Raw genomic sequence first — 26,638 nt, forward strand, 5'->3', positions numbered from 1 at the left:
AGGGCGATATGCATAATAAAGCAGGAGAAGACAACAGAGGCTGTGGGCAGCTTTTCCAGCCGCTAATTCTGTTGCTACGGCAACAAATCAGCATCACCAGGCCAGATGAGGTGGCTTCATGAGGCAGGCTTCATATCAGAGCAGCCTTTATTACAGCTGCCTCACATTATTACAAGTGGGGCAGAGATCAAACACTCAGAAATTTTGGTTAGAGGACAAAACGCTGGAAAAAAATAATACGGAAATAAAGCAAGGTTGGTGGGAGAGAAAGAACGTGTAGAAATGTTCCTTGCAGCCGAGCTCATTTAATTGCAGCCTGCCACACATACATTTGGGCTGTTACCGTTTGCAGTTGGCTGCCTGTTACAATGTGAACACAAACCTTTTGCGCTTTTCAAACGCCGCGGCGCTGGCGTTTCAGGTGGCTGATAAGGTTTTGTCTTCGTCGGAAAGTGAATGTTCGTTTACAAGTGAGCTCAAGGGAAGTTACGATAGGCTGTTAATGTCACCGGCAGGAGCAAAAAGGAGCGCTTGATTTTCTCACCCGCACAGTACGGGTAATCTCGCCTCATTGGAGTGTTTTTTTTTTTTTAATTATCACTTATGGGAGCCAGATTTATCGGTATGATGTCACAATTCCCTCATATACCGTATGATTATTGTGCACCCGCAGGCCAAAAGCTGTAGTCTCCGCATGGAAGAGTAAGGATGTGTGGGACCAAGACCGTAATGCATTCATCTGTGTCACAGGCGTGGCTGTGTGAAAGGTAAAACCTAATCCACTGTGACCAAAAGGTTTACTCATCCCAAGATGATGATGCTCACACTCTGAAGAGGGGTCATTTCACCTGCAACAAAAAAGGCTTTTTAAAAAAGAAATGTGATGTGAAGAAGGCGGTGGCAGACGGTCAAGGTGAAAGGAAAAAAACATAAATAAATGCGGAAATGAATTAGGTCACACTTTACCTCCATCCATTCCTTTCCTCTGCTGGTATGAAATATGCTTGCCTATTTAACGTGTTTCACTTTGCTGCACCAGCTGTTAGCATCTTGATATGCACATCTCTTCCTGTCATACAAGCCATCTTTGATTAGCATTTATGCAGTAGATCCTTAAAAACAGCAGAGCGTCCTTGTCGTATAGAATATCTTTGACTTACTTCTTTGCAGTAGGTTCTTAAAAACAGCAGAACACTCCTATCATATAGAATATCTTTGACTGACGTTTTTTCAGTACATCCTTAAATACGGTACATTCTTTCAAGCAGTAACCCACTCTTGTTATACAGAGAATCTTTGATTTGCATTTTTGCAGTAGATGCTTGAAAACAGCCCACTCCTACATTCAACAGAGCTCTCCTATCATATAGAGGATGACTGACTAGAGCACATTCTTAAAAGCAATAACCTACTCTTGTTATATAGAGGATCTTTTGCAGTAGATCCTTAGCAACAACAGAACATCCGTGTCATATAGAATATCATTGACGAGTGTTTTTGCCGTACATCCTTAAAAACAGTAGCCCGCTCCTGTTATATAGACGATCTTTGGCTGGTGTTTTTGCAGCAATGTGATCCTGTCACATCTAGAGTGTTTTTGCATTAAATCTTTAAAACAGCAGTGCCCCTGTCACATAGGATCTTTGACAAGTCTGCAAAAGTTGAATTGAGGCAACTGGAATTAGTTGTTTCTTATGACTTGTGTTTTTATTTTTTTGGTACATCCTTGAAAACAGGCAAATTCCTAAAAACAGAAGCACACCACTGCTAAATACAGGATCTTTGACCTGTGTCACCATGGAGCGTCTTTCGTCCAAATTTCTGACTTTAAGACTTTATTTCTGATTAAATTAATAGGTGCCCCCAGCTCCAAGACCTAGCATGACTACACAACAATAGCTTATTGATGCCAATGTTCTCAGTATGTTTGGTTTCCTTATGGAAGCGCTGGCAGCGATTACAACCTATGAAAGTCTTCCCCATCACTAATGATCCCTTAAAGAATACATTTAGGATTAAACAGGTCACAGTGTCTGTAATCCTTCCATTCATTATATGTCTGGGAGAAGCTTTGTAGAGGAGCCATGGAGGATTTTTCAAAAGCGAACTGGAGAAATGCAGTGGCACGGGGAGCGGAAACGGGGGCAAAGAAGGGGTGAAACGGAGGCTTTGAAGTCAAATCTTCAAGGCGTGAATGGGCAAAGTGCAGACAGGGATGTGATGGAGCTAATGGCATGCATGAACAAATGGAATAAGAAATGTTGGACAGGGCGATGACCACCAGACATTATTACTGTCACTAAATAGGAACTACAACATCCACTTACCATCATTTAGGAACAAAAAGATATTTTTTCCCCGTCTCGCCATCACACATTTGCACAATGACTTTGTGTGTAGGCCGCTTGGTGTATAATTCATGTGGCTTCAGATCAAATATGCATCACTTTGACCAGCGGAAAGGGAATATTGTGTTTGTTTCGCTCGCGTGACGTTGCCACTTGGCAGAATACGCGTTAAATGTGAGTGCTGAAGTGTTTTTTCTTTTGTGTGTATGTGTGAACATGCATGACATTCGGTAGGTTTGTTCTTCTTTTTGAAGATGTAACTACCAAGGGTTTGTGCCATGGTTCTGTGGGTCACCGGTGTTGAACGTATGAAATGTCAGATTGTACTCTGCCACGGGGTATGCTGTGTGCAACCTATCTCAACTTGTGCGAGGTGAAACCCAAAAAGACAATCCTTTGATGTTTTTTTCCCGTTTTGTTCCTGTCCATGAAAAATTGCCATGACACACAAGGGGTGGGAAACACTGTACTGCAAATTACAAAAATAAATACAGTGGAACCTTGGTAAGCATCCTTAATTCGTTCCAGAAGGTCCGACTCTAACCGAAAGGGACGTTAACCGAATCAAATATTGCAGTAAGAAGGGATGCCAATCCAAACAATCCATTCCAGAAAGCCAAAAAATCTTAACACAAAACCTGTTTTTATACTTTTACAATTATAGCTGGACTTGCTGAATTGGAAATCTAAATACGTATAAAAATGGATACATGAACATTTAAGGTTACTTTTACCTTCAGTGAAGACGTGATTCTTGACGTTAGTGAAAACAGGAAGGTGTCGGTGGTTGATCTCGCTGCCACATCAAGTGTTTGGGAACAGTCTTCACTGAAGATAAAAGCAACTTAAATGTTCATTGATCCCTTTCATTCATCATTTCTATGCATTTACAATTGTTTTATGCACGTAAAACTATAAAAACATGTTTTACGTTGATATTTGCGACATAACTTCCAGTTCTATAGCGAGCGAATGGGATGCTAACAAGGAAGGGTGTTTTGTGATAAAGATAAGACAAGCCCTTTAGCAGCTGGTATTTTAGACAATTTTGACTGATCTTTCAAGGCACATAGAATATTGTGTTGTATGGCTATATAAACATGGAACCTACCAAAAGAAAGATTAGACTCCCGTCTTTCATCAGAAAAAATATTTTTTGCTTTTGTGACTGCTCAAATATCTAAACAACTACACCAACATAAACAACACAAAAAGGGGGTGCCTTACACCAAAATAACAATTTATCTACAAATACAACACCATGAGCTATTTACAATTTTCACATTTGGAACTGAACTACGTGTGTGCACGCGTGTGCATGTGTGCATGTGTTAAAATGTCCCTACAATGCGTATCCTTCACGCTCTCCCACTTCCTCCTTTCTGTCATGTGTGATTCTTCCATTGACATGATCCCTGCCGAGCTCTTATCAAATGCAGTTCTGCCACCTTGTGGCTTAAATGTGTTCTGCACTGTTACTGCACGAGTGGAGAGTTGCATCATCAACTCTTTTTGCCTATTGCGCAAAAAAACGTAAAAGACGTATAAATAAGTTGTTGTGATAGGGCGTGCAGGGTTATAAAAATGTATAAATACGCCTTTGGTATTGAATGAGTTAACAACACAGCTGGACACACACAGTGTATTTACAGTATAAAGTAACAAGACGCGCGCCATATTGCACGCTAACCGGGGAATGCACGCAAGCCGCAAAATGGTGGTGTAAATTTTCGACATTAAACGAAAAACACGCGGATGCCAACCGAGCTTCCACTGTATAAGGCCAGCATTGCCAAAACCTATACTGATAATGTTAGATACTTTTTACTTGAAGTTTTTCAAGTTCATTGAAGGAGTTTGGGATTTTGCCTTTTTTCGTGATCCTGACTATAATCAGAATCAAGATTTTAGGCCAAAAAAAATTACAAATTTTATCACCAAACAATTTAACAATGTATATATGTATACAACAATATAAGATAATGTAACAATATTAACCAAATAATGCAATTGAGTAAGGCGACAAAGGGTCATGTAAATCCAGTTAATCCATTCCAGACACCCAAAAATATTAACTTAAAATAACTTTTATATAGAATAACTATATTTTTGCAAAATAATTATAAGTGACAAGTGGTCTTTTTGTAATATCCTGGCCAGATCGAATTCAATTTTGCTTCTCGCATTCTTAATAAAATTGCTGGCACTTACAACCTTCTTTGGCCCCATGGCAGGTTATTTAGCAGTCACACTCAATAAAAAATGCGCGGACAGTGAGTCAGCAACGTGTAGGATGCTTTGAATAAACACGGTGAGGCTGCGTTTCAGTGCTGCCAAAATCTGGAACAGTCCTCCAGAAGATGTGCAACAATTCACAACTTTGGCAATATTCAAATCCAGGCTATTCAACAGTGCATATGTGCATATGACAACTGGAAGTATTTTAGCTGCACCATTCATTTATTCTTTATTTTCTTTTATAGAATGATTTATGGAATTTTATGGAATGATTTTAGAATGATTTTATGTTTTTATGGAATGATCTCTGGGTCGGGGATGAGATGGTGCCCCAAGTGGAGGAGTTTTAGGTACCTCAGAGTCTTGTTCACGAGTGAGGGAAGGATGGAACATGAGATCGACAAGCGAATTGGTGCGGCGACTGTACTCTACTGTACTGTACTCTACATTGGTCTGTTGTGGTGAAGAGAGAGCTAAGCCGAAAGGCAAACTCTCAATTTACCAGTTGATCTACGTTCCTACCCTCAGCTATGGTCATGAGCTTTGGGTAATGACCGAAAGGACAAGATCGCGGGTACAAGCGGTCGAAATTAGTTTTCTCCGTAGGTTGGCTGGGCTCTCCCTTAGAGATAAGGTGAGAAGCTCTGTCATCCGGGAGAGACGGAGTAGAACCGATACTCCTCCGCATTGAGAGGAGCCAGATGAGGTGGCTTTGGCATCTGGTCATGATGCCTCCCTGGGGAGGTGTTCAGGGCAAGTCCGACTGGTAGAAGGCCTCGGGGAAGACCCAGGACACGTTGTAGAGACTATGTCTCCCAACTGGCCTGGGAACGCCTCGGGATCCACCGGGAGGAGCTGGACGAAGTGGCCGGGGAAAGGAAAATCTGGGCGTCCCTGCTTAGGCTGCTGCCCCCGCGACCCGATCTCGGATAAGCAGTAGAAGATGGATGGATTTTATGAAGTAATTTAAACCTTCTTTTCTGTAAAGCACCTTGAATTGCCCTGCATATAAACTGTGCTCTATAAATAAACTTGCCTTGCCTTTTTGGCCACTCGATTTTGCGTAACGATACCATGCAGGGGCAAGCGGATTCATACGGAAACAAAGGCTATGTTTTAGCAAAATTTTCAGACAAAAAATAACTCGTATGAAAACTGGGGCGTACAAAAAGCGAGGTTTGTCCTGTAGTGCAAAACTAACTAACTAACTTTTTCTTTGTAAACAATGTATATAAATATAATATTAACAATGTAACACAACAAAAAGTAATGGATATTTGTGAAAATAAACACAAACGAGAACTGAAAAATATTGATCTCATCACCTTAGTATTGATTGGATACTGATACTACCCTATTGCTATTTGGATCGATCCGCCCATCTCGACTCTGTGCAATTTTTCTGTCTCAACATTTCATCAAAAAAGACACTCCTTTGGTGTGTTCTTGTTATGTTCCAGTTCATGGCAGCAATATACAAGCACTGCCATTTTATCTGACATTATCTCGCCGAGAAACATCACACAAAGCCTCTAATGGAGGCCGAAAAAAATTAAAATCAATGCAAGACGTGCCCAGAGGTCACTCCTTGCAGCCGAGCTAATTTAATTGGCTCGTAATAAGAGATGAAGGATGCGTCTACTTGATTGGGTGAGTGGGCAGATGATGCCTGCGACCGCAGGATTAGCGGTAGAAGGGAGGCGTTGGAAGTTTTAACACGCACAGATGCATTTTCACTCACTTGTATACAACCTACAGTTTGTGCTTGTGTGTGCTGTTGTATTGTTGTGAAGCTGCCTGACCTCTGCCGATGCCACACTGCTGCATTTATCGGCCCTTTTTTGTAATGTAATTCCAAGCATTATACTGTCAAGTCAACTCCCAGTGAAGCAGCATGTCTTCCAGCTCACCGCTTCTTGTTGGAGCTGGAGTCTCGTGTCTTGTATAACAAAGCAGACATAATGCAGGGAGAAGAGAAGGCAAGTGGGAGAGAAGAGAAGCGAGAGGATCACAGACCTACAGGAGGGAGAGAGCGAGACAGAGGTAGTTGGTAATTGAAAGGGAGACAAGAGAATGGGAGGATGAACTCGCCGACAGAGTTGGAGAAAATGAGCAAGCAGGGGTGCCTCATGAGAGCAGAAGACATGCTTGCATGGTCCATAGACATCCTGCTTCTCATTACGTCGACATCTGGGCTGAAGGGTCACAAGTTGCCTCCAATTCTGCACACAGCACAGCATATCATGCACATCTTTAATAAAGAACCTTACTTATCAGTCAAATAGGTGTTAGAGGTGCCACAATAGCGTATTGGAAGTGTGTTAGCCTTAATGCTGGAATTTAGACAGCTTAACAGTGCTTTTAGTAAGAACACTTTTCCGTAGTTTTAATGCTAATGGTTATGGTTTCATTTTATTTGAACATGCACGCAAGTTACAATGGAAAACATCACACAACATTCAGTTCACAGTTCCACATGTCCAAAAGGAGTAGGAGGAATCAAAGCTTATTTAATCCTACCCCCCATCCATTACACATCTTGTGCAGTACATTTTATTCACTTCCTGTATTCCATATGTGATTTTTTAATACACAGAATAATAAGGTAATATAATAATATGATGATGCAATTGTTAAGATTTTTTTCACAATAAATATAATAATCAGTAGAATAATAAATAAATAATAATAGAGACAAGCATAACAAAACAAATTCAAGACTATTCTTCCTTGTATTTTGCAAACATCAAATGCTTGTATTGTATTTCTAATTTGCTCATCTTGGTGCATTGTTGAGTTCCTTGCTCAATCCGTTCCATAATTTAATTCCACCTACTGAAATGCTGCGGGTTTTTAGCGTTGTTCTTGCATATAAGTGTTTTAAGTTTAGTTTTTCCCTAAGATCATATTTCTCCTCTCTTGTAGAAAAGTATTGTATGACATTTTTGGGTAGCAGGTGATTGTTAGCTTTATGCATTACTTTAGCGGTTTGAAAATGTACTAAATCAGCTAATTTTAATATTTGTGATTTTAAAAATAAGGGATTTGTTTGTTCTCTATGCGCGGCATTATGGATTATCCTCACTGATCTTCTTTGCAGTACATTTAGTGAGTGAAGATTGCTTTTCTAGTTATTACCCCTTATCTCCACACAATAAGTTAGATATGGTAATACCAGAGAACAGTACAGATTGTGGAGTGATTTTTGATCAGGAACAAATTTTGTTTTATTCAATATTGAAGTATTTCTCGGCACCTTATATTGTATATTTTTGATGTGAGATTTTCAGCTCATTTTTTCATCTATTATGATCCCCAGAAATGTATTTTTGTTCACCCTTTCAATATCCACTCCGTCTATTTGTATTTGGTCGTACGTGTCCTTTCTATTTCTCTTTCTATATATATTTCCGCTATTTTCAAATAGCATTGTTTTAGTTTTACTTAAGTTCAAGGATAATCTGTTTTTATCAAGACATCTTTTTAATATAGCCATTTTATCTGTGAGCTGTGTAATGAGCTGTGTTTGTCCATGAGAGTGTGTGTCTCCAAGAAGCGCGATGGTATACCACTTTTTACATGTAGGAGAGAGTGGAACCTTGGTTAGCGTCATTCATTTGTCCCAGAAGTTTTGATTCAAACCGAAACGGACGTTCCATCTTTTCCATAAGAAATCATGTAAATCCAATTACAGTTGTCCCTAGTTTATAGCGGTTGATTGGTTCCAGTCCGGACAATTTTTAATCATTTGATAGCCACAATTTAAATATGTATTATATTTTTAGCCTTGATTACAACATTTAAAAACATCTGAAAAGAGAGAAAAGAAAAAAAACAAAAAACATCTAAAAAATATCAATATCAATATTGCACCCAATTTTTCAGTGTCTTCAAGGTTGGCAGATGTGAAGAAGCCTCCATCTTGCACTCCATCTCACAAGGCGCCCCTCCACGAGCGAGGCATAACAACATGGGAGCATCCCCCATCATCTCTATATTTAGATCTGAACGCATTCCATAATATATTCATGCAACGTCCCTTTATTTAATCCCCGTCGCTATGTGGGGGGAACCGGTGTGCATCACATACATGAATTGTGTTGACCTTTCCTGACATGTCCATCCTGCAGTTTTGCACATGCGAGTGACATAAACTTTTCCTCCATGGGCAGGCTGCCATGGCAACTAGTCTGGCACGCCCACTGATGCCCCGTGGCCATGCAAACACACACACACACACTCTGGAATTGTCACTGCCTGGGTCTTCCACCCATGTGGCAGTGACAGTGACTTTTCTGTTCGAGTTGGTGCAAAGTGATGAGAAGTGTCGTCAGTGTGTTGCATGAGGCGCTTGCAGTGAATTAAAATCACTTACAGATGCCCGTGTGGCTATTTATGGCCGTCATTAAATCAGCCTTCATAAATTACACTTGTTTGGTTTTTAATCCTCCCCGTGCTCAGCTAAATGTTCAGCCATTGCAGCGCCGTTTGTCTACACCGTTTTTAAGTCAATCAAAGTACAAAATGTGCCGCTATTTCACACAGAGGAGACTGTGGACAGCAATAAAACAGAAGTCTGTAGTAAAGTGGAGACTATGGGCTATATAATACTGGAATGTCCAGAGCTGAGGCACAGAAACAGGGTTAGTGTGCGTTTATCACCCTTGCTTTTGATCAAGCTGTGAAAAAGTGGCTCCGTTATGCGAACAGGAGGTTTTATGCATGAAAATGAATAATAAAGTGTGTGTCTGCTATTATAGGAGGTAAAACTAAACAACTTTTAAGCCTGTGACATCCTGACTGTAGATAATGCAGGGTTTTTATTAAATGCTGGTATTGAACAGCATTAAATGAGTCCTAATGTTTTGGTATTATCATTGAAATATCATTGAAACCACAATGATTTTTAGTTACCGGTAAGTTGAAATTTCAACATTGTTTCAGTCAGTTAGATTGCTGTGACCCCTATGTCACTCACAACCACTAGGGGGCATATTTGCATGGTTTCCGGGCATAGCTAGGCAACAGCCAGCTTGTAGCCTTGTTTCTGTCTTTGCCGTTTTAGCTTCATCCCTTGCCCACTCTGCTGACAAGGTGGCGCACTTGGAATACTAACACAGCTCCATCACGCCGCGTGGCCATAATCTTTGCAGCAGTGTTGTACCACACTTCACCGCATTAATTCACTCCCTAGCTTTGCTGATGCCAGAAGTAATTAGCTTGTTTTTTAGCGCATCATGTCAGCCAGCTGCCCACACCTCCTGCCGTTGTCGTGTGCGGGGAAGGGGCGCGCAGCGCACAATAAAGCACCGCGTGATTACCTGGAGAGATGAAAGAAATAAAAATCAATTCTCGCGGTTCACACTGGGGAGGTCTCACCTGTATCCCGGGTCTTCAAAGTCAATCCTTTTTTCTATTAAGGTGTCTATAAATATGTGATCCGTTGGGATTTACAGTTTCTTCTGTTTATAAAAACCCTCACAGAAGTACTGTAGTACTGTAGCTGCTTATGCCTTTGTTGACAAATCACTGATTATTGGCTCATAATGCAAGTCAAAGATTCTCTTTGTGACGGAGCGCCCTGCTGTTTTTAAGAATCTTCTGCAAAAAAAAAAAACTCATCAAAAATCCTCTATGACAGAAATGCTCTGCTGTTTTTTAGCATCTTCTGTCAAAAAAATGCTTGTCAAAGTTAATCTATATGACACAAACGCTCTGCTGTTTTTAAGCATCTTCTGCCAAAAAAATGCTTGTCAAAGGTCATCTATGTGGCAGAGATGCTCTGCTGTTTTTAAACATCTATTGCAAAACAAATGCTCGTCAAAGATCCTTTGTATGACAGGAATTCTCTGCTGTTTTTAAGATTCTACCGTAAAAACTAGTTCTCAACATGACGGGAGTGCTTTGCTGTTTTTAAGGACCGACTGCAAAAACATTACTACACAACGACCCTTTATATGACAGGAACATTCTGCTGTTTTTAAGTATCTACTGCAAAAAAAAGGCTCATCAAAGATCATCTATGTGACAGGAGTGCAATGTGTTTTTTAAGAATCTACTTTAAAAAACATTAAAGCTCTATACTGTATGACAGGAATGCTGTGCTGTTTTTAAGAATGTACTCCACAAAAACACTAGTCAAAGATCTTATATGGGAGAGGAACACTCCCACACGCTGTTTTTAAGAGGTTCTTACAAAAATGGTAGTATTTCCAAATTCTCTTCATGACATGAGTGATTTGCTGTTTTTTAAAACCTACTGTAAAAACATAAAGAAAACAAAACGCTCATGAAAGATTGTCTATGTGACAGGAATGCTCTGCTGATTTTAAAATGTAATGCAGAAAAAAAATGCTTGTCCAAGATCCTCTATATGACAGGAACACACCGCTGTTTTTAAGAAGTGTTTTTCCACATCCTCTTCATAACAGGAACTGCTGTTTTGGGGAGTCTACTGCAAAAACTAGTTAAAGATCCTCTGCTTTGCTGTTTTTAAGGACCTACTGCAAAAACACGAGTAAACCTTCTATATGACAGGAACATTCTGCTGTATTTAAGTATCTACTGCAACAAATGTTTGCCAAAAATCATCTGTGTGACAGGAACACGCTACTGTTTTTAGGAATCTACTCCAAAAAAAACGCTTGTCAAAGATCCTCTATGTGACAGGAACACTGCTGTTTTAAGAAGTTCTTGCAAAAATGGTAGTTCTTCCAAATCCTCTTTATGACAGGATTACTTTAACGTTTTGAAAAATCTACTGGAAACAAAAAAGCTCATCAGAGACCCTCTATATGACAGGAACGCTCTGCTGTTTTTAAAAATCTACTGCAAAAAAAATGTTTGTCAACGATCCTGTGTGTGATGAGAACGTCTGCTGTTTTTATGAATCTACTGCAACAAACCGCTCATTCAGAATGGACTGCAAAAAAACCCCCACAGACACACAAACGCTTGTCAAAGATTTTCTATATGACAGGAACGCTGTCTTTTTCACGTTGTGTTCTACTTGGACCGCATTATTACTCGGCCATCTGTGTTAGGATGATGTGCGTAGCAACCAGAGCATGGTTACAAGAAGGAACTAGCAAGTTCTTCAGCAAGCTCAACTGTGAGGCATGACTTTTTCATGTAACAATGGTAGTACTACTACGTAGTAGCAGATTCTTCACTATTCAGTCACTGAATGAAATAAGTCTTTCAGAACCTGTTCCCCCGGTTACACCTGACGACAACACCGCGTCACCGTCTGCTTCTGAAGTGTGTGCACGTATTTCATGCTTTAGTGTGTGTGTCGTATCACGCACAGCTGAGTGATGATTAATGATGACTCACCCAGTCCTTTGCTCTTATGTAGAATTCATGGAAGTAGGAGGAGGAAGTACTAAGGAAGCAGTGTTGTGTTTGTGCGTAGTGTCCATCCAGCAAGACAGGTGTCCATGAAAAACTGTTTTATTCAAGACATCAACTGTCCAATAAGCTCATTCTTGCACCTCTTGTGCTTCTAACTGAGGACTATTTAAACTGTTAACAGCATTCATGGGTGTCACTGAATGGAAGACATACAGAATTGTCGCTGACAAAACAACATTGGATGGAACAGAAGAGGAAAAAGCACTTTTTGCAAACACAACCTTGTCTCTAAATGTAGATTCTTATGAGAGAATGAAATATAAAACAATGCGCACACGTTATCCACCTATTTCACAATTGCGTTGCTAAAAAAACAACCTGAATTACTGTGCCATGGATTATTTGGAGTCTTTATATTTTATTTCTGTGATGAAATGTGTCAGCTGTCATGAAGACGCTGCGATTGTGCCGTGCCCTGGCCCCCTCTTCCAATCATGCCAAACTCTCACATTAGCTGGACATGCCGGACTGTAGGTGTGAAGTGGGCCCATGCACGGTACAATTCGCCTAGTTTCCATGGGAAATCCATCTCCTTCTGCTGATCCGAGGTCAGGTCGCAGGGGTAACAGCCTAAGCAGGGTACCCCAGACTTCCCTCTCCCCAGCTACATTGTCCAGCTCCTCCCGTCAGATCCAGAGGCGTTCCCAGGCCAGTTGAGAGACATGGTCTCTCCAACATGTCTTGGGTCTTCCCCGAGGCCTCCTATCGGTTGGACGTGCCCATAACACCTCCCCAGATGCCCGAGCCACCACATCTGGCTCCACTCAATGCGGAGGAGCAGAGGCTCTACTCTGAGTTTCTTCCGGTTGACACGGCTTCTCAGCCCAACCACCCTACGGAGAAAACTCATTTCAGCCGCTTGTACCTGTGATCGTGTCCTTTCGGTCACTACCCAACGCTCACGACCGTAGGTGAGGGTAGGAACGTACGACCAGTAAATTGAGAGCTTTGCCTTTTGGTTCAGCTCCCTCTTCACCACCAGGGACCGATGCAGAGTCCGCACCAATCCGCCTGTTGATCCCGCGTTCCATCCTTCCCTCACCCGTGAACACCAAGGTACTTAAACTCCTCCACTTGGGGCAGGATCTCATCCCCGACCTGGAGAGTCCATATGTGCACTCGGCACCAGGGCACCCTGGGCCGCAGTTCGATGATCGACTTCATGTTCATTTAATCGGACTTGGCCATATGTTTTGGCCACTCGGGTGACGAGATGGCCGCAGCTGTCAACCGATCACCACCCGGTGGTGAGTTGACGGCATTCTCTCGTTGCTGTATTTTTACCATCAATGAAAAAATGGCTATCAATGAAAATCCCTTGTTTCTCCTGTTTTCGCCTATATTTCCCATATTTTGAAACACAAATGCTGCCCTGAAGGTTCTTTGACGGTGCCGATCCTAAATAAAGTTGCTGGGCTTTGGAGGAGTGCTAGTTTTCCTCAATTCTGGTGAAGAGACCTAGCTTAAAAAACAACTTCCACTGACCTTGCTGGAATAACAGCTGCCACCTTTTATTGAATAACACCACAAAAAAAGCTACTTTTAAAGCCTTTTGTGGCAGAATCACATTGACCCAAAAACCTTGTGCCCTGCTTGTGTTCCTGTCAAAACTGTTCTCCAGCTCTCCTTTCAAGCATCTTTTAGTTGCTTCCCTGCAAAGTGCAGCTTGTCGCAAAAAGCCCACCATTGGCTTTACAAACAAGCACAAAACCAACTTCTTTGAACCCCTCAGAACCGGGTCTCAGAGCTTCCCCTCTTCAGCGCGCCACCGCTCGACTCATCGTGCTCGAAGCTCAGATTGTTGTGCGACCTCGATATCATGAGCAGCTTCTCACGCTTGCTGTAGTCTTGCTTGGCCGCGGCAGGCGGCGCCACATCCAAGAGGCGCTCCCCGTGGTCCTCTCTGTCCTCCAGCCGGGTGTAGCCCTTGGCGATGCTGCGGCTGCTGTTGCTGCGGTCCAGGCGGGGCCAGCTGGGGTGCTTGCGCTGCTCCCGGTGCACGCTGAGCATGCTGGGCCTGCGCTCCAGGTCCAGAGACTTGGAGTGGCTGCTGAGCATGTGCAGGGATGAGTTGGAGCCAAAGTCGGCTCTGGCTGATCCAGGGGACAGCCAGCAGCCCGAGGTAGAGGACGGAGCTGGCGACAAGGAGGATGAGGACACTGACGAGCGGGGGGAGGAGGATGATGAGGAGTATGCGGAATTGCTCCGGTGCAAGCCCGGTGGTTTGGAGGCCTTAGCAACAGACGCCACCGGAACCGCCAGAGACTCCATGGCGCTGAGAGGTTGTGACCTCTTGCCGTCTCTCCTGTGTCCTCCTCTCTCCTCCTCAGTAATGGCCTCCATCTCCGGCTCATCGATGACGCAGTTGTTAAGTTTAATAACAGGGAGTGTAAATGCCGAGATGGAGGAGGACACTATGGAGCGCGCGTGGTGTCCTCCCTTCTCGCTGTCCCCGTCCACTGACCACTGGGGGCGCACCGAGTCTGAGGGACCCAACCCAGGGAAAGCCCGATCCTTGTAGAGCGGCGCCAACAGCCCTGCGAAGCTGTAGTCCAACTTGATCTGCTCCTTCTGCTGGTCGACCTCCTCATCCCCAAGCAGTACCTCCTCCTCCATAGAGACCCCTCCAGCTCCAGCCCAAGAGGGAAAGTCCAGGAGCGGGTTGTACTCGGCGCCGAAGGCTCGGAGATCTTCTCTTGCATAGATGTTGTTGTTCTGGAGGTGCTGCTTGTGCTCCCTTTGCCGCAGGCGATGGATGTCTATGACTGTGGAGTACATGTCTCGCATGTGGATGATCTGCAGCACAACACAGCAAGATTAAGAATAGAAAGGCAAAAGCTGAGGCTCGGCTTGTGATAAAGTTTGGTTACAGAGGACTAGGAAAGTAAGTCTTGCAACAACCACTCCCAATGCGCTAAATTTGCCAGTCGCAGGAACCTCACTCCATTTAAGACTCAAGGCAAATGTTGTGCCCAGCCCAAACGTAATGCACTTTTGTGACTGAGGTGTTTGTCGTGCGGATTCCCTGGAAGGCTGCACATTGGGAGGAGTTGGGAAGGATTTACGGATGGAGGTTGGAAGCACTGGAAATCACATGTTGCACACTTAGACGAAATGAGCATGAATGAGTGTAGACGGACCAAATGAGAGGCAGGTAGTTTCAGTGGATCTCAAGCCCACCTTTGTCTCTCTGTCTCTGTTTTCATGGAGAATAGCGTTTGCGCAGATGAAGATAAAAATCCCAATTCCCATCGTGAAGGGCCCAAGCATCTTCATCCTCTCAGAGTGACGATGTTGCTCCAGGAACCGCGTCAGAGCGCCCCCCGGTTGCTTGGAAGCCGAACCTGCATGCAGACAATGAGTCATCCTCTTAACATTTTGTAAAAAACAAAACAAAAAAAAACCTGTGAATCAAATTACCTTCCACATTTCGACTTGTGCTGGAGTTCCCTGTGGCGTCATCTGCTGCAGCAGCCACGCTGGCGCCGCTCGCATCTCCCCAGGCGGACACTTTGGCTCCCCCGTCAGCTTGGGCCTTAGATCCTCCTCCAGGCGAGGACTGACCTGAGGATGAGCTTTCACTTTGTGGCCAGTAGCCCAGTGTGGCCATGCCAATCCCTACTGCCAGGATCACCAGGCCCAAGAGCAGGAAAAACCCTGATGCAGAGTAGAGGCGGAGCCTGCCGCGCACAATAACAACGTCCGCACGGCGCTTACGTTTCCTATAGAAATAATATGAAAGAGACACAACATCAATAGCTTTACAGTAGATAGGCTGGAAGTCCATAAATACCTCGGAGCACCCTCTGAGGCAGCATTGCCAAGGCCCGCTGATGTTGGCGGTATGGGCCGTTGCTGAGAGCGGGCGGAGTCTTGGCGCTTTAGCTTTGCCAAGCCTGTCAGCACACCCGCTGCAGCTGTCATACTTAACCTGGACAGACACATGGGAAAAAAAGCACAAGGTAGTGAGCTTGCTTCATCTATTCCTAGGCCACCTTGACACTTTTGCCTCCGCTTTGTCCCGCAATTCGTGGCAGTGCATTTAGATGGTTTGTGCACTGAGCGTTTGCACGGAATGCCACGCTGCAGGTACCGTATATATTTAGTGTATGACAAAGTACGCACAACACGCATTGTTCCCGCATGGGTATGCATTGCCACCACCACTTCCTGCATTCGTGAAGCAGTCGTGGAATTATTTGCTCCCGCTGACGCCAAGCTATAGCAGGCATCATCCCTAGCTTCATTAATCATCATTTAAAAGCTCTTGACCTAGTTATGCCCATATAATAGTCTCTTTCAACAACTTAAAAGACATGTGAGAGGTTGCACAATGGAAGTATGATCTAGTCTTGATACTGAAATTTAGACAAGTTTAATAGTGCTTTTAGTAAGCCGTCCTGGAAACACACACAAAAACCTTCTGGTTTTGTGTGTCTGTAGCTTTAATGCTAATGAGCTGTGTATGTCTACGCCTCACAATTTAACAGCAACATCATGCTAGGTCAGCCTGTTCACTGATGAAAAACAACATGGTCAAACTTACAACTTTCGCATCTGTCGCTGACTGACGGAGAGTTGGCAGAATTTTATTTTGAAACGTGTAGCGAAGCCTGGGGAAGGAGGTTTTAGATATATACACATTACGTGCTAACATGACATGACATCATGCTAGGTTAGCCTATTTGCTAAAACAACCTGCTCCCACGTCTGTAGCTGCTAGATGGATAGTTGGCAATGCTCCAGCCTGCATTGAAGTTGTGTAGAGAAGCCTGAGGAAGGAGTATTTTTTCCAAAGCGAGTGTTTGAGCGTCTCTTCTCTCAAAAGCGGAGCAAACAAGTGAGGGAGATGATAGATTTTTCTCAGGTTTGGTGGTCATAAACGTAGTAGTAGTAGTTAGGGGCGTCGCAAGACCTCTTGTCACAAGATCTTGCAAGATTAAAATGTGACAAGATTTCTCGTTCAGAAAAAATAATTGTCTTGAGGTCTTCATAAATTCATGAATAACACAAGAAATCAGTGGCTCTCAATTATTTTCTCTGAACACTGAAATGACTCCTGGCCTCGCACGCTCTCCCCCTGACAGTTTGACGGCCCCACTGTTTGAGAAGCATTGCATCAATATTCCATCAATATATTGTGCATGTTGCATGCATGTCTGTCTTCCTCGTCTCTCGCCCCCAAACAGACAGGAAGAGAGTTCACTCTGTGCATTACTTTCAGCACCTTGACGTATTTGTTCCATAGAACGACAGCATGAACAGGGTGGGCCCTTTTGTCAGACATACAGTCTCTTTGTCTCGGTGCACAAGAGTGTAATGTAGGAGTTGTACTTCTCTTAAAAGTCAAGTTACAATGTTGTATCATCTGGTTTTCGTAGACCCAATTTTGTGTATCGTCTCGTCTCATGAACTGAGTGTCTCGGGACACCCCTATTCAAAAGTGCTTTTAGGAAGCCCGACTGGGAACACGCAGTTTTGTGTGTCTGTAGCTTTAATGCTAATGAACTGTTTGTCCACGCCTCACAATTTAACAGCAACACATGCTAGGTTAGCCATCAAACTTACAACTTTTGCATTTGTCGCTGACTGACGGATACTGTAGTTGGCAGAACTTTATTTTGAGACGCGTAGCGAAGTCTCAGGAAGGAGGTTTTACATTCAAGATGTCAGGAAAACTACACTGCTAACACGAGAGTGACGTTTTTCCAGTAACCTCGTGCTAGGTTAGCCTGTTTGCTGCAAGAAAAACAACCTGATCAAACTTACAGAACCCATGTCTCTACAGTAGCTGCATTTTAAGTTGTGTAGCGAAGCCTGAGGAAGGCGTATTTTTTCATTTTTTTGAGTGTCTCTCCTCTCAAGGTGGAGCAAACTAGTGAGGGAGATGATAGACTTCTCAGGTTTGGTGCTCATAAATGTAGTAGTAGTAGTAGTAGTAGTAGTAATGGTACATGTATATGCTAATTGTTTTATACAAAGCAACATGACAAGACATATACGGAAACAGAGCATCAGTTTATTGATTGTTTACATATTTATCGTGGTCGTAAAGCGCAGCGCTGCAATCTTAACATTGCATTCCAGTGAATCATCACCAGCTGCCCTCATCTGGTCTATGAATAGTTATTCAAATGACGGAGGGCTTAAAAACAAACGTGTCTATTTTGAGGACGTCCTTCATTTGGGTTTAAATGCTTGTTTAATCTCAGATGGCATGAACATTAGCATTGTCCCTTTTGAAGCGCTAAGAAGATTAGAGCGACCGGAGCTGGCGTCCAACAACCAGGGTGACCATTTTGGTTCCCACTTTCCCCTTGCAGGGATGAGATGATGTGCATTGGAGGCTTCAAAGAGTGAACACATGTGACCGTCATCTGTCAATGTTGTGGTCTTTTCTTTTCTGCTTGGAACTTTTCCATTCTATTCCACTTTATCCTCCCTGCTGACTATAAGCAGAGATATTTTTAATCTCTCTCAAATGTAATTAGTGTTCTTGTTGTCACTTTACCTTCCTTTCACATTTACGAATCAGACAAAGCAACTGGGAGTTGCACAAAAGACCAAATATTTCCTCCTCCCACCAGCTCTCACGTCTCCGTCTCGCATTTTAATGCCTTTTCCATGTCAATCATCTCGATGGTAAAAAGGCTTTGCCACAGATGTTTTCTTTTCCTCTGGAGTCAAGTATGCTTCAAAAAAAGGGAGTTCGTTTGTATTGTACAGTGCAGCACCTTTACTTTTAAGGACTGGGAGCACAAAACGTCTCCATTACAGGAACAGTAAAAAAAGTGGGTGTGATGAAAAAACAAGTCAAGTGCATGTCAACTTTAGGTGTCTGGAAGAGCTGTCGTAACACGTAGCAGACGCCTGACAAGACACCACTCAAACCAAAGCATCACGCTCACTAACTAGGAGCGCTCAACACGGTATAAACTAAACGGGAACACTCCTGAGATTTTGTTTTTTTGGCAGATTGAAAACACCCGCGTCCAGTAAATAGTGGCATCCATTACATACGATGTAATACAGGGGTGTCCAAAGTGTAAATGGCCCCTCGCTGTTTTGTTTAATGATCCGCAACACATTCTAAAATATAATCTAACACAAAAAAATCAGTCGTGATTTTACAAGAATAAAATCCAAATATTAAGAGAAAAAACTTTGAATCTTATGAGGAAAAAGTCGTAATTTTTGGAGAATAACGTAATGTTATGAGGAAAAATAATATAATTTTTGCAGCATAAAGTTGAAATATTAGTGAAAAAATTCTATATATTTTTTTAAAGTCATAATATTATGAGAGAGAAACAAAACACTGAATAAAGTTGTAATTTTTGGAACACTAGGTTGCAGAAAAAGTTATAATGTTAATGTGTAATGTGCGGCTGCTGACGCACGCCTCGCTCCTCCGCCTCCGCCCATTTCCACATAACTCAATGTTGACATTCTCCTACGATTTCGTATCCATGTTTGCAATAAAACCCTTTCAGTCGCTCGTAAATTGCTATTGCCATGTTCATTCGCGACAGACGAAGCTAACGAGCTACCGGCATAGAACAGTGATTTCCAAGTGCGGTCCGGGGGCCATTTGGGGGCCCACAGCACATTCTAAAAATATCACTTAACAAGAAAACTAAAAAAAAAAAAAAAAAAAAAAAGCAACAACAGCAAAAATGGAAAAATCAGTAGTAAAAAGAATTAAATCAAAATATTAGGAGAAAAAAGCTGGAATCTCAAGACAAAAAGTCATAATTTTTGCAAGAATAATGTTGTAACATAAAAATAACAATTTTAGTAGCATAAAGTTGCAATATTAAAGAAAAAAAATGTTATTTTTAAAGTATTATGAGACACAAACAAAACAACCAATAAAGTTGTAATTTTTGGAAAATTGGATTGCGGTAAAAAAGAAAGTTGAAATAATTGGAAATTAAAAAAAAAAACAAACAAACAGGAGAAATGCAAAATACAGCTGAAGAATTATCCATCCATTATGGGGAACAATAATATTTTAGTAGCAAAGAAATGAAATATGAAAGAAAAATACCAAATTTTTTTAAAAGTCATAATATTATGAGAAACAAACAAAACAAAATAACTTCATTTTTGGAAAATGACTTAGGGGAAACATTAGAATATTATGGGAATGAAGTCACAATATTTTGCAAAGAAAATTGATTATTTAAGAAGAATGTTGAAAGATTTGGAAAATGAAAGTGAATTTGGTGGAAACGCAGTGTCAAATGAAACTTTTATGCCATTGGACCGTGTCCCATTTCACCGCCCTACTAAGTCATTCTTTCCCAATTAGCCTTCAGTGAATTATGAATCCGCCCCCACTGATCACCTTCATGGCCCAAAGTGCTTTCCTCTGCACACGCACTGCCACAGAAGATGTGGAGATGCCTTTTGTGGCACAAGTTGATCTATAGCAGACATCACATGATGCATGGACCCTTTATGTGCTTACGCTACTGCTGCTAGGTGACACGTTTCTATGGCAACTGCCAGCTGTGAGCACAGGTATGCCTTTCACACCGTATGGCACCGTGGATGCATCGTCCTTGCATGTGTGACAGCAATGGAAGTGGTTTAAGATGTGCAAGCAATCCACCCTGTTTTTTCCGTTTAAACAAGGCTGATTAAGCATAATACAAAAGGCATCAAAGATGGCTTTTTGGCCTGCCAAGACAAATAAACAACCCCTGTTGTGGTCGTTAAGGTCACCTGACACGCTGCCATCGGGCTTTGGTGGTAAAGCATCACAGCAGCAATGCTTCGTTCTCTGCGGAAGATACTTGAGTTCTTAATACAAAGAAAAGGACGGTGCACTGATCTGAAACTAGTCTGAAAATGTTCCGTGACTGGAAGTTAACACCAGCTCGTCCCGGAAAGGGGAGTGCGACCTCTGGGAATTGAACACGCCATGCAGGGCCATGTAAACACCACGTCCACGGGGGACTGCCCTCCATCATCAACCAGTCAACCTCGTCCGTCCACTGTCCACATCTCACCAGGAGGATGTTGTCCAAAAAGTGGTGAGTCGCTCACAGAAAATGACGCTGACATTGGGGATATTGTGTATTTTTTTTCCCCATTGCCATTTATTCATTTTTTTTACTTGGTGAGCAGCATAAAATTGACTTGAAACTTGAAATATGGGTAGTAACGTCTCGTAATTTGATTCCTTCACTTCAAGGGAATCGCTTCATAGCTTACGAGATAACTAATTACATTCTATTAGCTGTGAGATTTGTTTTGTTGCTGGCGTTCAATATGATAAATGCTAAATAACCGCCAGGGTCTCTAATTAACACCGGTTTAAAAAACATTGGCATTAACAGTTGTGGCTGTAGGCAACCTCCTGATGTGTGTTTTTTTTTATTACGATAGCAGTAGCTGCATTTGTAGCGTCACAAACGCTCTGCATGCGCTTTAAAATGTTGCCACTCAGCCCCAGCTGTCGGTGTGAAAGTTATGCGAGCTACACTTGTTGTACTGTTGTTGGCAATCTACTCATCAGTGCTGTTTATGCTGACTTAGCAGTTTGCTCCTTACCGCTATTCCAACATTGTTCTGTTGCTGCTTTGTTGTGCAATACAGTATACTTACATGTACATAAATGACCATGTGGTCAAAGAGAGACAAGATTTTCCTTTCCATTTTCTCACGAGGAGGTAAAGGAGGTGTGTATGTACTGCATCTCTTTGCAGGAAAGAAACACCCCATCTGACTGTGGGAGGCGGCGCTCAGTGGCTCTGTGCTTGACAATGCAACCTAAGCCAGAGTAGTCGATCGCAGATACACTGAGCTTTCAGCACAGAGCGCCGTCAGAAGTTGATTAACTAAATATGAAACTGCGTATTGTACGATACAGGGGTCACGTTTCAGTACGTGCATGTATTGGACGGTTCGGTACAGATACACGTATTGTTGCACCCCTAGTAAATTGCCATTGTTCATTTGCGACATAAGAAGCTAACTAGCTACGTGCATAGAACATTGGTGTCCAAAGAGCGGTCCAGGAGTCCATTTGGGGCCTGCGGTTATTTTTTTATTTGCCCGCAGCACATTCTAAAAATATCATTAAACAAGAAAACTAAAGAAATAAAAAATAACAGCAAAAATTGAAAGATTTGTAGTCATTTTACAAGAATAAAATCCAAATATGAAGACAAAAAAGATGGAAAAAAATGTTGTAATATAAAAATAACAAAATTTTTGTAGCATAAAATTGAAATATTAAAGAAAAAAAAGAGTTTGTTTGTTTTTGAAGTTGTAATATTGTGAGAGACAAACAAAACAACAAATTAAGTTGTACATTTTGGAAAATTAAGTTGCAGGAATAAGTTACAATGTTAAGAGAATAAAGTGAAAATATTCTAGGAATAAAGTCATAATTACTAGAAGAAAATATGCCAGAAGAAAGTTGGAAAATTGAAAAAAAAAACTGTAGAAATGGAAAGAACAGCTGAGATTATTATGAGGGAAAATAATGTTTTAGTAGCATTGAGTTGAAATATTAAAAAGTTAATATTTTTAAAAGTCATAACATTATGGGAAACAAACAAAACAAAATAACGTCATTTTTGGAAAATTAGTTGGGGGAAAAGTTTGAATATTATGGGAACAAAGTCCAAATATTATGGGAATAAAGTTACAATATTGAAAGGAAAAATGAATGTTGAATATTTGGAAAAAAAACCCATCAAAAATGGGGAAAAAAAAGAGAAAAGAGAGCTGTTGATATTAATAATAGGCTTTTTCACCTACATACAGGATATATGCTTTCACCTAAATACAGTATATGTAACTTCTTAGCATATCTACACGTGTTGCGAAACAAAATATAAAAATGGCAGAGTTGCAGCCTGTCGTTTTTCAATATGTGGCCCTCGCTGGAAAACGTTTGGACACCGCTGGCGTTGAAGCACAATCCAGGTTTAAGCCCTAATTACGCCTCACACACTTATTAGGCACATTTTAAAGTGTTAAATGTATACAGTAGGTACTCACCACTAACAAATGATAACGAAAGATGATCGATAGGAATCACAATCAGAGTCACAGTGTAGCCTTTAGCCCGGATGTCCGACTAGCACTACAACCCTCACTTTATTCTCACCTGTTTAGTGAATTACATCAAAAGTACATTATCATGAACAACAGCTGGATGCCTGAAGGGGTACATTGTGGTCCATGACTTTCTTCTGGTTTACTATAACAATTATTTCATACAACTTGTTACAGTATGTTGTCCTAATTACTTCTTGCTTTTCGGGAAGGAAGAAGCATGACTTAAATAGTGCAAATGTAATCCGTGTGTCTGTGTAGCCACAGCTTACGCATTTTATTGCAGCCATTCCCCTGCAGAACCTGTCTATCTTTTGTCAGGAAAGCCGGAAGGAGCATCATCGTGAAGGCGTCCCAATCAAAGGGTGACACGCCGGGAAGGGTGGCGTGCGTCTCTCCCCTGTTGGCCTCCTCCAGAGGTGAGTCACTCGTCAGGAAAAGATGTCATTTTGTCTTCTCCCTCCCTCCCGGCTTTTTTTCCTTTTTATTTCACCAGCGTACGTTCCTCTGCAGCCTCCGAGGTGTCGCAACCTTTTTATAAACCTCCTTGTTACATTGATGATGCATGTTTTTTTTTAAACGTCTGGCATCTTTTAGCTGTGACTGAGTGTCTCTTTGCACTCAATTGAATCTGGAATTGAATCATCACATGCAGAATCATGCCAAGCGTGTGTGTGTGCGCGCGCGTGTGTGTGGATTCCAGCAGGGATTACTCATTCTGTCAGTCACCCACACTCCATCCTGACAAAAAAACTGTCCCCTCGTTGTTGTTTTCTCCAGCATTTCTACACTGTTGTTTGCAACCAGCTCTGTTTAAAATGTCTTTATCAGGTTTCCTGTAAAGACACTTCACCTGTTGACTCCCCTAAATGAGGACTTTGGCTGCCAAAAAGCTGATCCAAGTAGCAGCAGTAGCATCTCACACGTCGTTAAAAGCTGCCGTTTGACCTCGCTGAGAACATTGTGTACACTTTACTGTTCTTTTTTTTACGAGCGGAGGAGGAAGAGGAGGAAGGATGGGTATTTGACCATGGAAGGAGGGTTGCAAACAAGCCTGTAGTGATGACCTCTGACCCTTACCCTGGTGGCATCTGTAAAGCCAGAGCCGGATGACACGAGATGCCATCACTAACGCACAAAGAGACAGTCGCGAAAAACTCATGTCATGAAAATTTCTCACACAGCTCTACAAAACAGACACACGTGTGACAAAAACATGGCCGACGTCAAGCAAAACGTCTTTGCAGGGACAAATTATGAACTAATTGTCCGCAAGTCATCAACGATTTGCGTGATGATGATAAAACCTTGAGGATATCTGTAGTACATGTATGCTCGCATGTCTTACAAAGCATTTTCACCTCAACCCATAGGGGGCGCCACACATTTCCAGTAGCAACATTCGCTACACTTCCAATGACATCCAATACAAGAGCTGTGTCATAACATGTTTACAGTCATCCCTCGCTATATCGTGGTTCCAATATCGCTCCCTCACTATATCATGCTTTTTCAGAAAATATTTAAATAAGAAATGGTGGCTGTTTCGTGGTTGAATACGGCCTTTTATGAGCAAAGAAAAAAAACGCATATTTAAGCCAATTGTACGTATTGTTGGCCTAAACTAAGTATTTTCAAGCATAAAAATGGCTAAATGAACTAACTAAATGAACTAAAATACAAATACAAGGCAGAAGAAACATTGTACTTGTGAATGTAGTGTTCTACATTGGCCACTAGGTGTCGCCAGAAGGTGAGATGTGATCAAATTATCTCACACAATCATAACAATCATAACAATAACACAGGCTACTGTTGGGCCATAACCCACGACAAGCTCAAACTCAACTGGGAACCTTCGACGTCACTTCCTGTCCGCCTGGTACTAAAGTCCCCCAGGGAACACGAGCATCACGTGTTTTATTTACGTCTTAAAAATGTGTCTTATTTACTCTGATTACGTCTGCTGTATCGGGTATGACGAGTGTAAAGCCGTTTAAAGTTCAAATATTTTTAATGGGTAAACAAAATAAAGAAATACATTTTTGCGAGATCTCGCAAAACGTTTTGCGAGATAATGCAATGGTTGCAAAAGTTTAGCGTTATCTCTCAAAACTTTCTTGCACAAGTTTTGCAAGTTATTGCATTATTTCACAAATTGCGTAATTTTGCGTAATTGCGTTATTTTGCAACCATTATTGCGTTATTTCGAAAAAGTTTTGTGAGATCTCACAAAAGTTATTGCGCTATCTCACAAAAGTATTGCGAGATCTTGCAAATGTTTTTATTTTTTTTAAACCCATCAAAATTCTTTTCCTCCACGTTCCCTTGGCGGCTCTGTTCAAAAACATGATTAGACATAACTGTTTTTTTATTTTGATGGTAAAATTCTGCGGGGGGAAAAAAGTGTTCTTTTGTATTTAATGACTACATTTCTCCTGCAAAAACTTTTCCCTTTCTTCTGTCACATACATGGTTTTCTTCCAGTGTATCGTAATATGGTTGAAGCCCGATCCCTTATATCGCAGTACAGCACAGATACAGGTGAATAAAATAGGACTATTGCTGCTGTCCAATGTCAAACTTTGTGGCAAATATGCTCGTTCCAGTCATTTGTGTTGCGCAGCCGTCAGACACGTGAACATCCTAATGTAGTTATTGCACACGATATTCTTCCCTGTCACTCCTGTTTTGTTCAATTAATCCATAAAAAGTGAACTTCCCCATCCTGAGTAAATGCAGGTTTTTGGTGCCGGTGTTACATGACATGAGGAGTCCAGGGAGTGTATCATATGCCCGGTGGACTCTTAGGCGCTCTGAAGATGAGTAAATACTGCCAAGCGCTGAGAAATAATGAATAGGCTTTTAGTCGTGCATGCAATATTGAAGAAGATGAAATATGCATGCATGGCGCTGTAGAAGAGATGCTTTGTGCATTGTTCCATCAGCACAGTCAGTGTTGTTACTTACCTTTTACACGAAGAGCTCCCGGGGTCAGTGGTCCATTAGGCAGGGAGGACCATTAGAGGATGCAGTCTGGACTAAAGACACCTCCATCTTCCTCTGTGAAGGCTGCAAGCGTCCACACTTTTCCACATTTAACGTGCATGCATGCTGCAATGTCACCACTTTCTTCCTCAGCCGCCGAGCTTAACACTTTTTACGACTTCATCCAGCAGCTTTTGCAACAAAAGCGTCCACTTTTAATGACTCCAAAGTCGTGCAGCTTATTCGACGAAGTTGGAAGAATGCACCTACAAGAGCCGCCGTCGTCACGTCCTTCTCCACTGTGGCTGTGCGTAAAAAAAACCCCTCGTCCTCCGTGGTTTCGTGTCAAAATGTTGATTTTAAAAAGCCAACAAACACCAAGTCCACCGCAGCAAACTGTTGCCTTTGGAGTCACACAAAAAATGTTTTTTTTAAAGTATTCCTTCGAGCGTTCGCTGCTTCTTTTTCTGCTCCTTCTTCTTCTAACGCTTCCAAAGCGCTTCCGTGCGGGCAAACATGTGTCAGGCGTGCGTATAACGTAGGGGGAGGGGCTTCTGATTGGGTTGTCCGGGTTG

The 26,638-nt window shown here is 42.0% G+C and overlaps 2 protein-coding genes across 2 annotated transcripts in view; one reads left to right on the top strand and one right to left on the bottom strand.

Annotated features, from left to right (window-relative positions):
- Positions 1–26,638, top strand: part of tmem244 (transmembrane protein 244) — a 49,130-nt gene that overhangs the window by 10,280 nt on the left and 12,212 nt on the right. The window contains exon 4 of the mRNA XM_054761274.1: positions 674–23,494. The gene's annotated coding sequence lies outside the window, so the exon portion shown is untranslated. The remainder of the gene's footprint in view (positions 1–673; positions 23,495–26,638) is intronic.
- On the bottom strand, positions 11,165–26,583 carry tmem200a (transmembrane protein 200A). The gene is made up of 5 exons (XM_054761272.1): positions 26,046–26,583; positions 15,793–15,930; positions 15,420–15,721; positions 15,180–15,343; positions 11,165–14,795 (listed from the first exon to the last, which is right to left on the bottom strand). The coding sequence occupies exons 2-5, from the start codon at positions 15,921–15,923 to the stop codon at positions 13,728–13,730; spliced, it is 1,665 nt and encodes a 554-aa protein (XP_054617247.1). The 5' UTR covers positions 15,924–15,930; positions 26,046–26,583; the 3' UTR covers positions 11,165–13,727.

The sequence above is a fragment of the Dunckerocampus dactyliophorus genome, chromosome 19 (genome assembly GCF_027744805.1).
Source record: "Dunckerocampus dactyliophorus isolate RoL2022-P2 chromosome 19, RoL_Ddac_1.1, whole genome shotgun sequence".
NCBI classification, from domain to species: Eukaryota; Metazoa; Chordata; class Actinopteri; order Syngnathiformes; family Syngnathidae; genus Dunckerocampus; species Dunckerocampus dactyliophorus.

Bases quoted from the DNA above. Each gene is read 5' to 3' on its own strand.
- tmem200a (XM_054761272.1), bottom strand. From the start codon at position 15,923: ATGACAGCTGCAGCGGGTGTGCTGACAGGCTTGGCAAAGCTAAAGCGC. The intron at 15,722-15,792 runs GTATTTATGGAC...TTATTTCTATAG, and splicing joins GCCTCAGAGGGTGCTCCGAG to GAAACGTAAGCGCCGTGCGG. The intron at 14,796-15,179 runs GTGGGCTTGAGA...GTTGTGCTGCAG, and splicing joins ACAGAGACAGAGAGACAAAG to ATCATCCACATGCGAGACAT.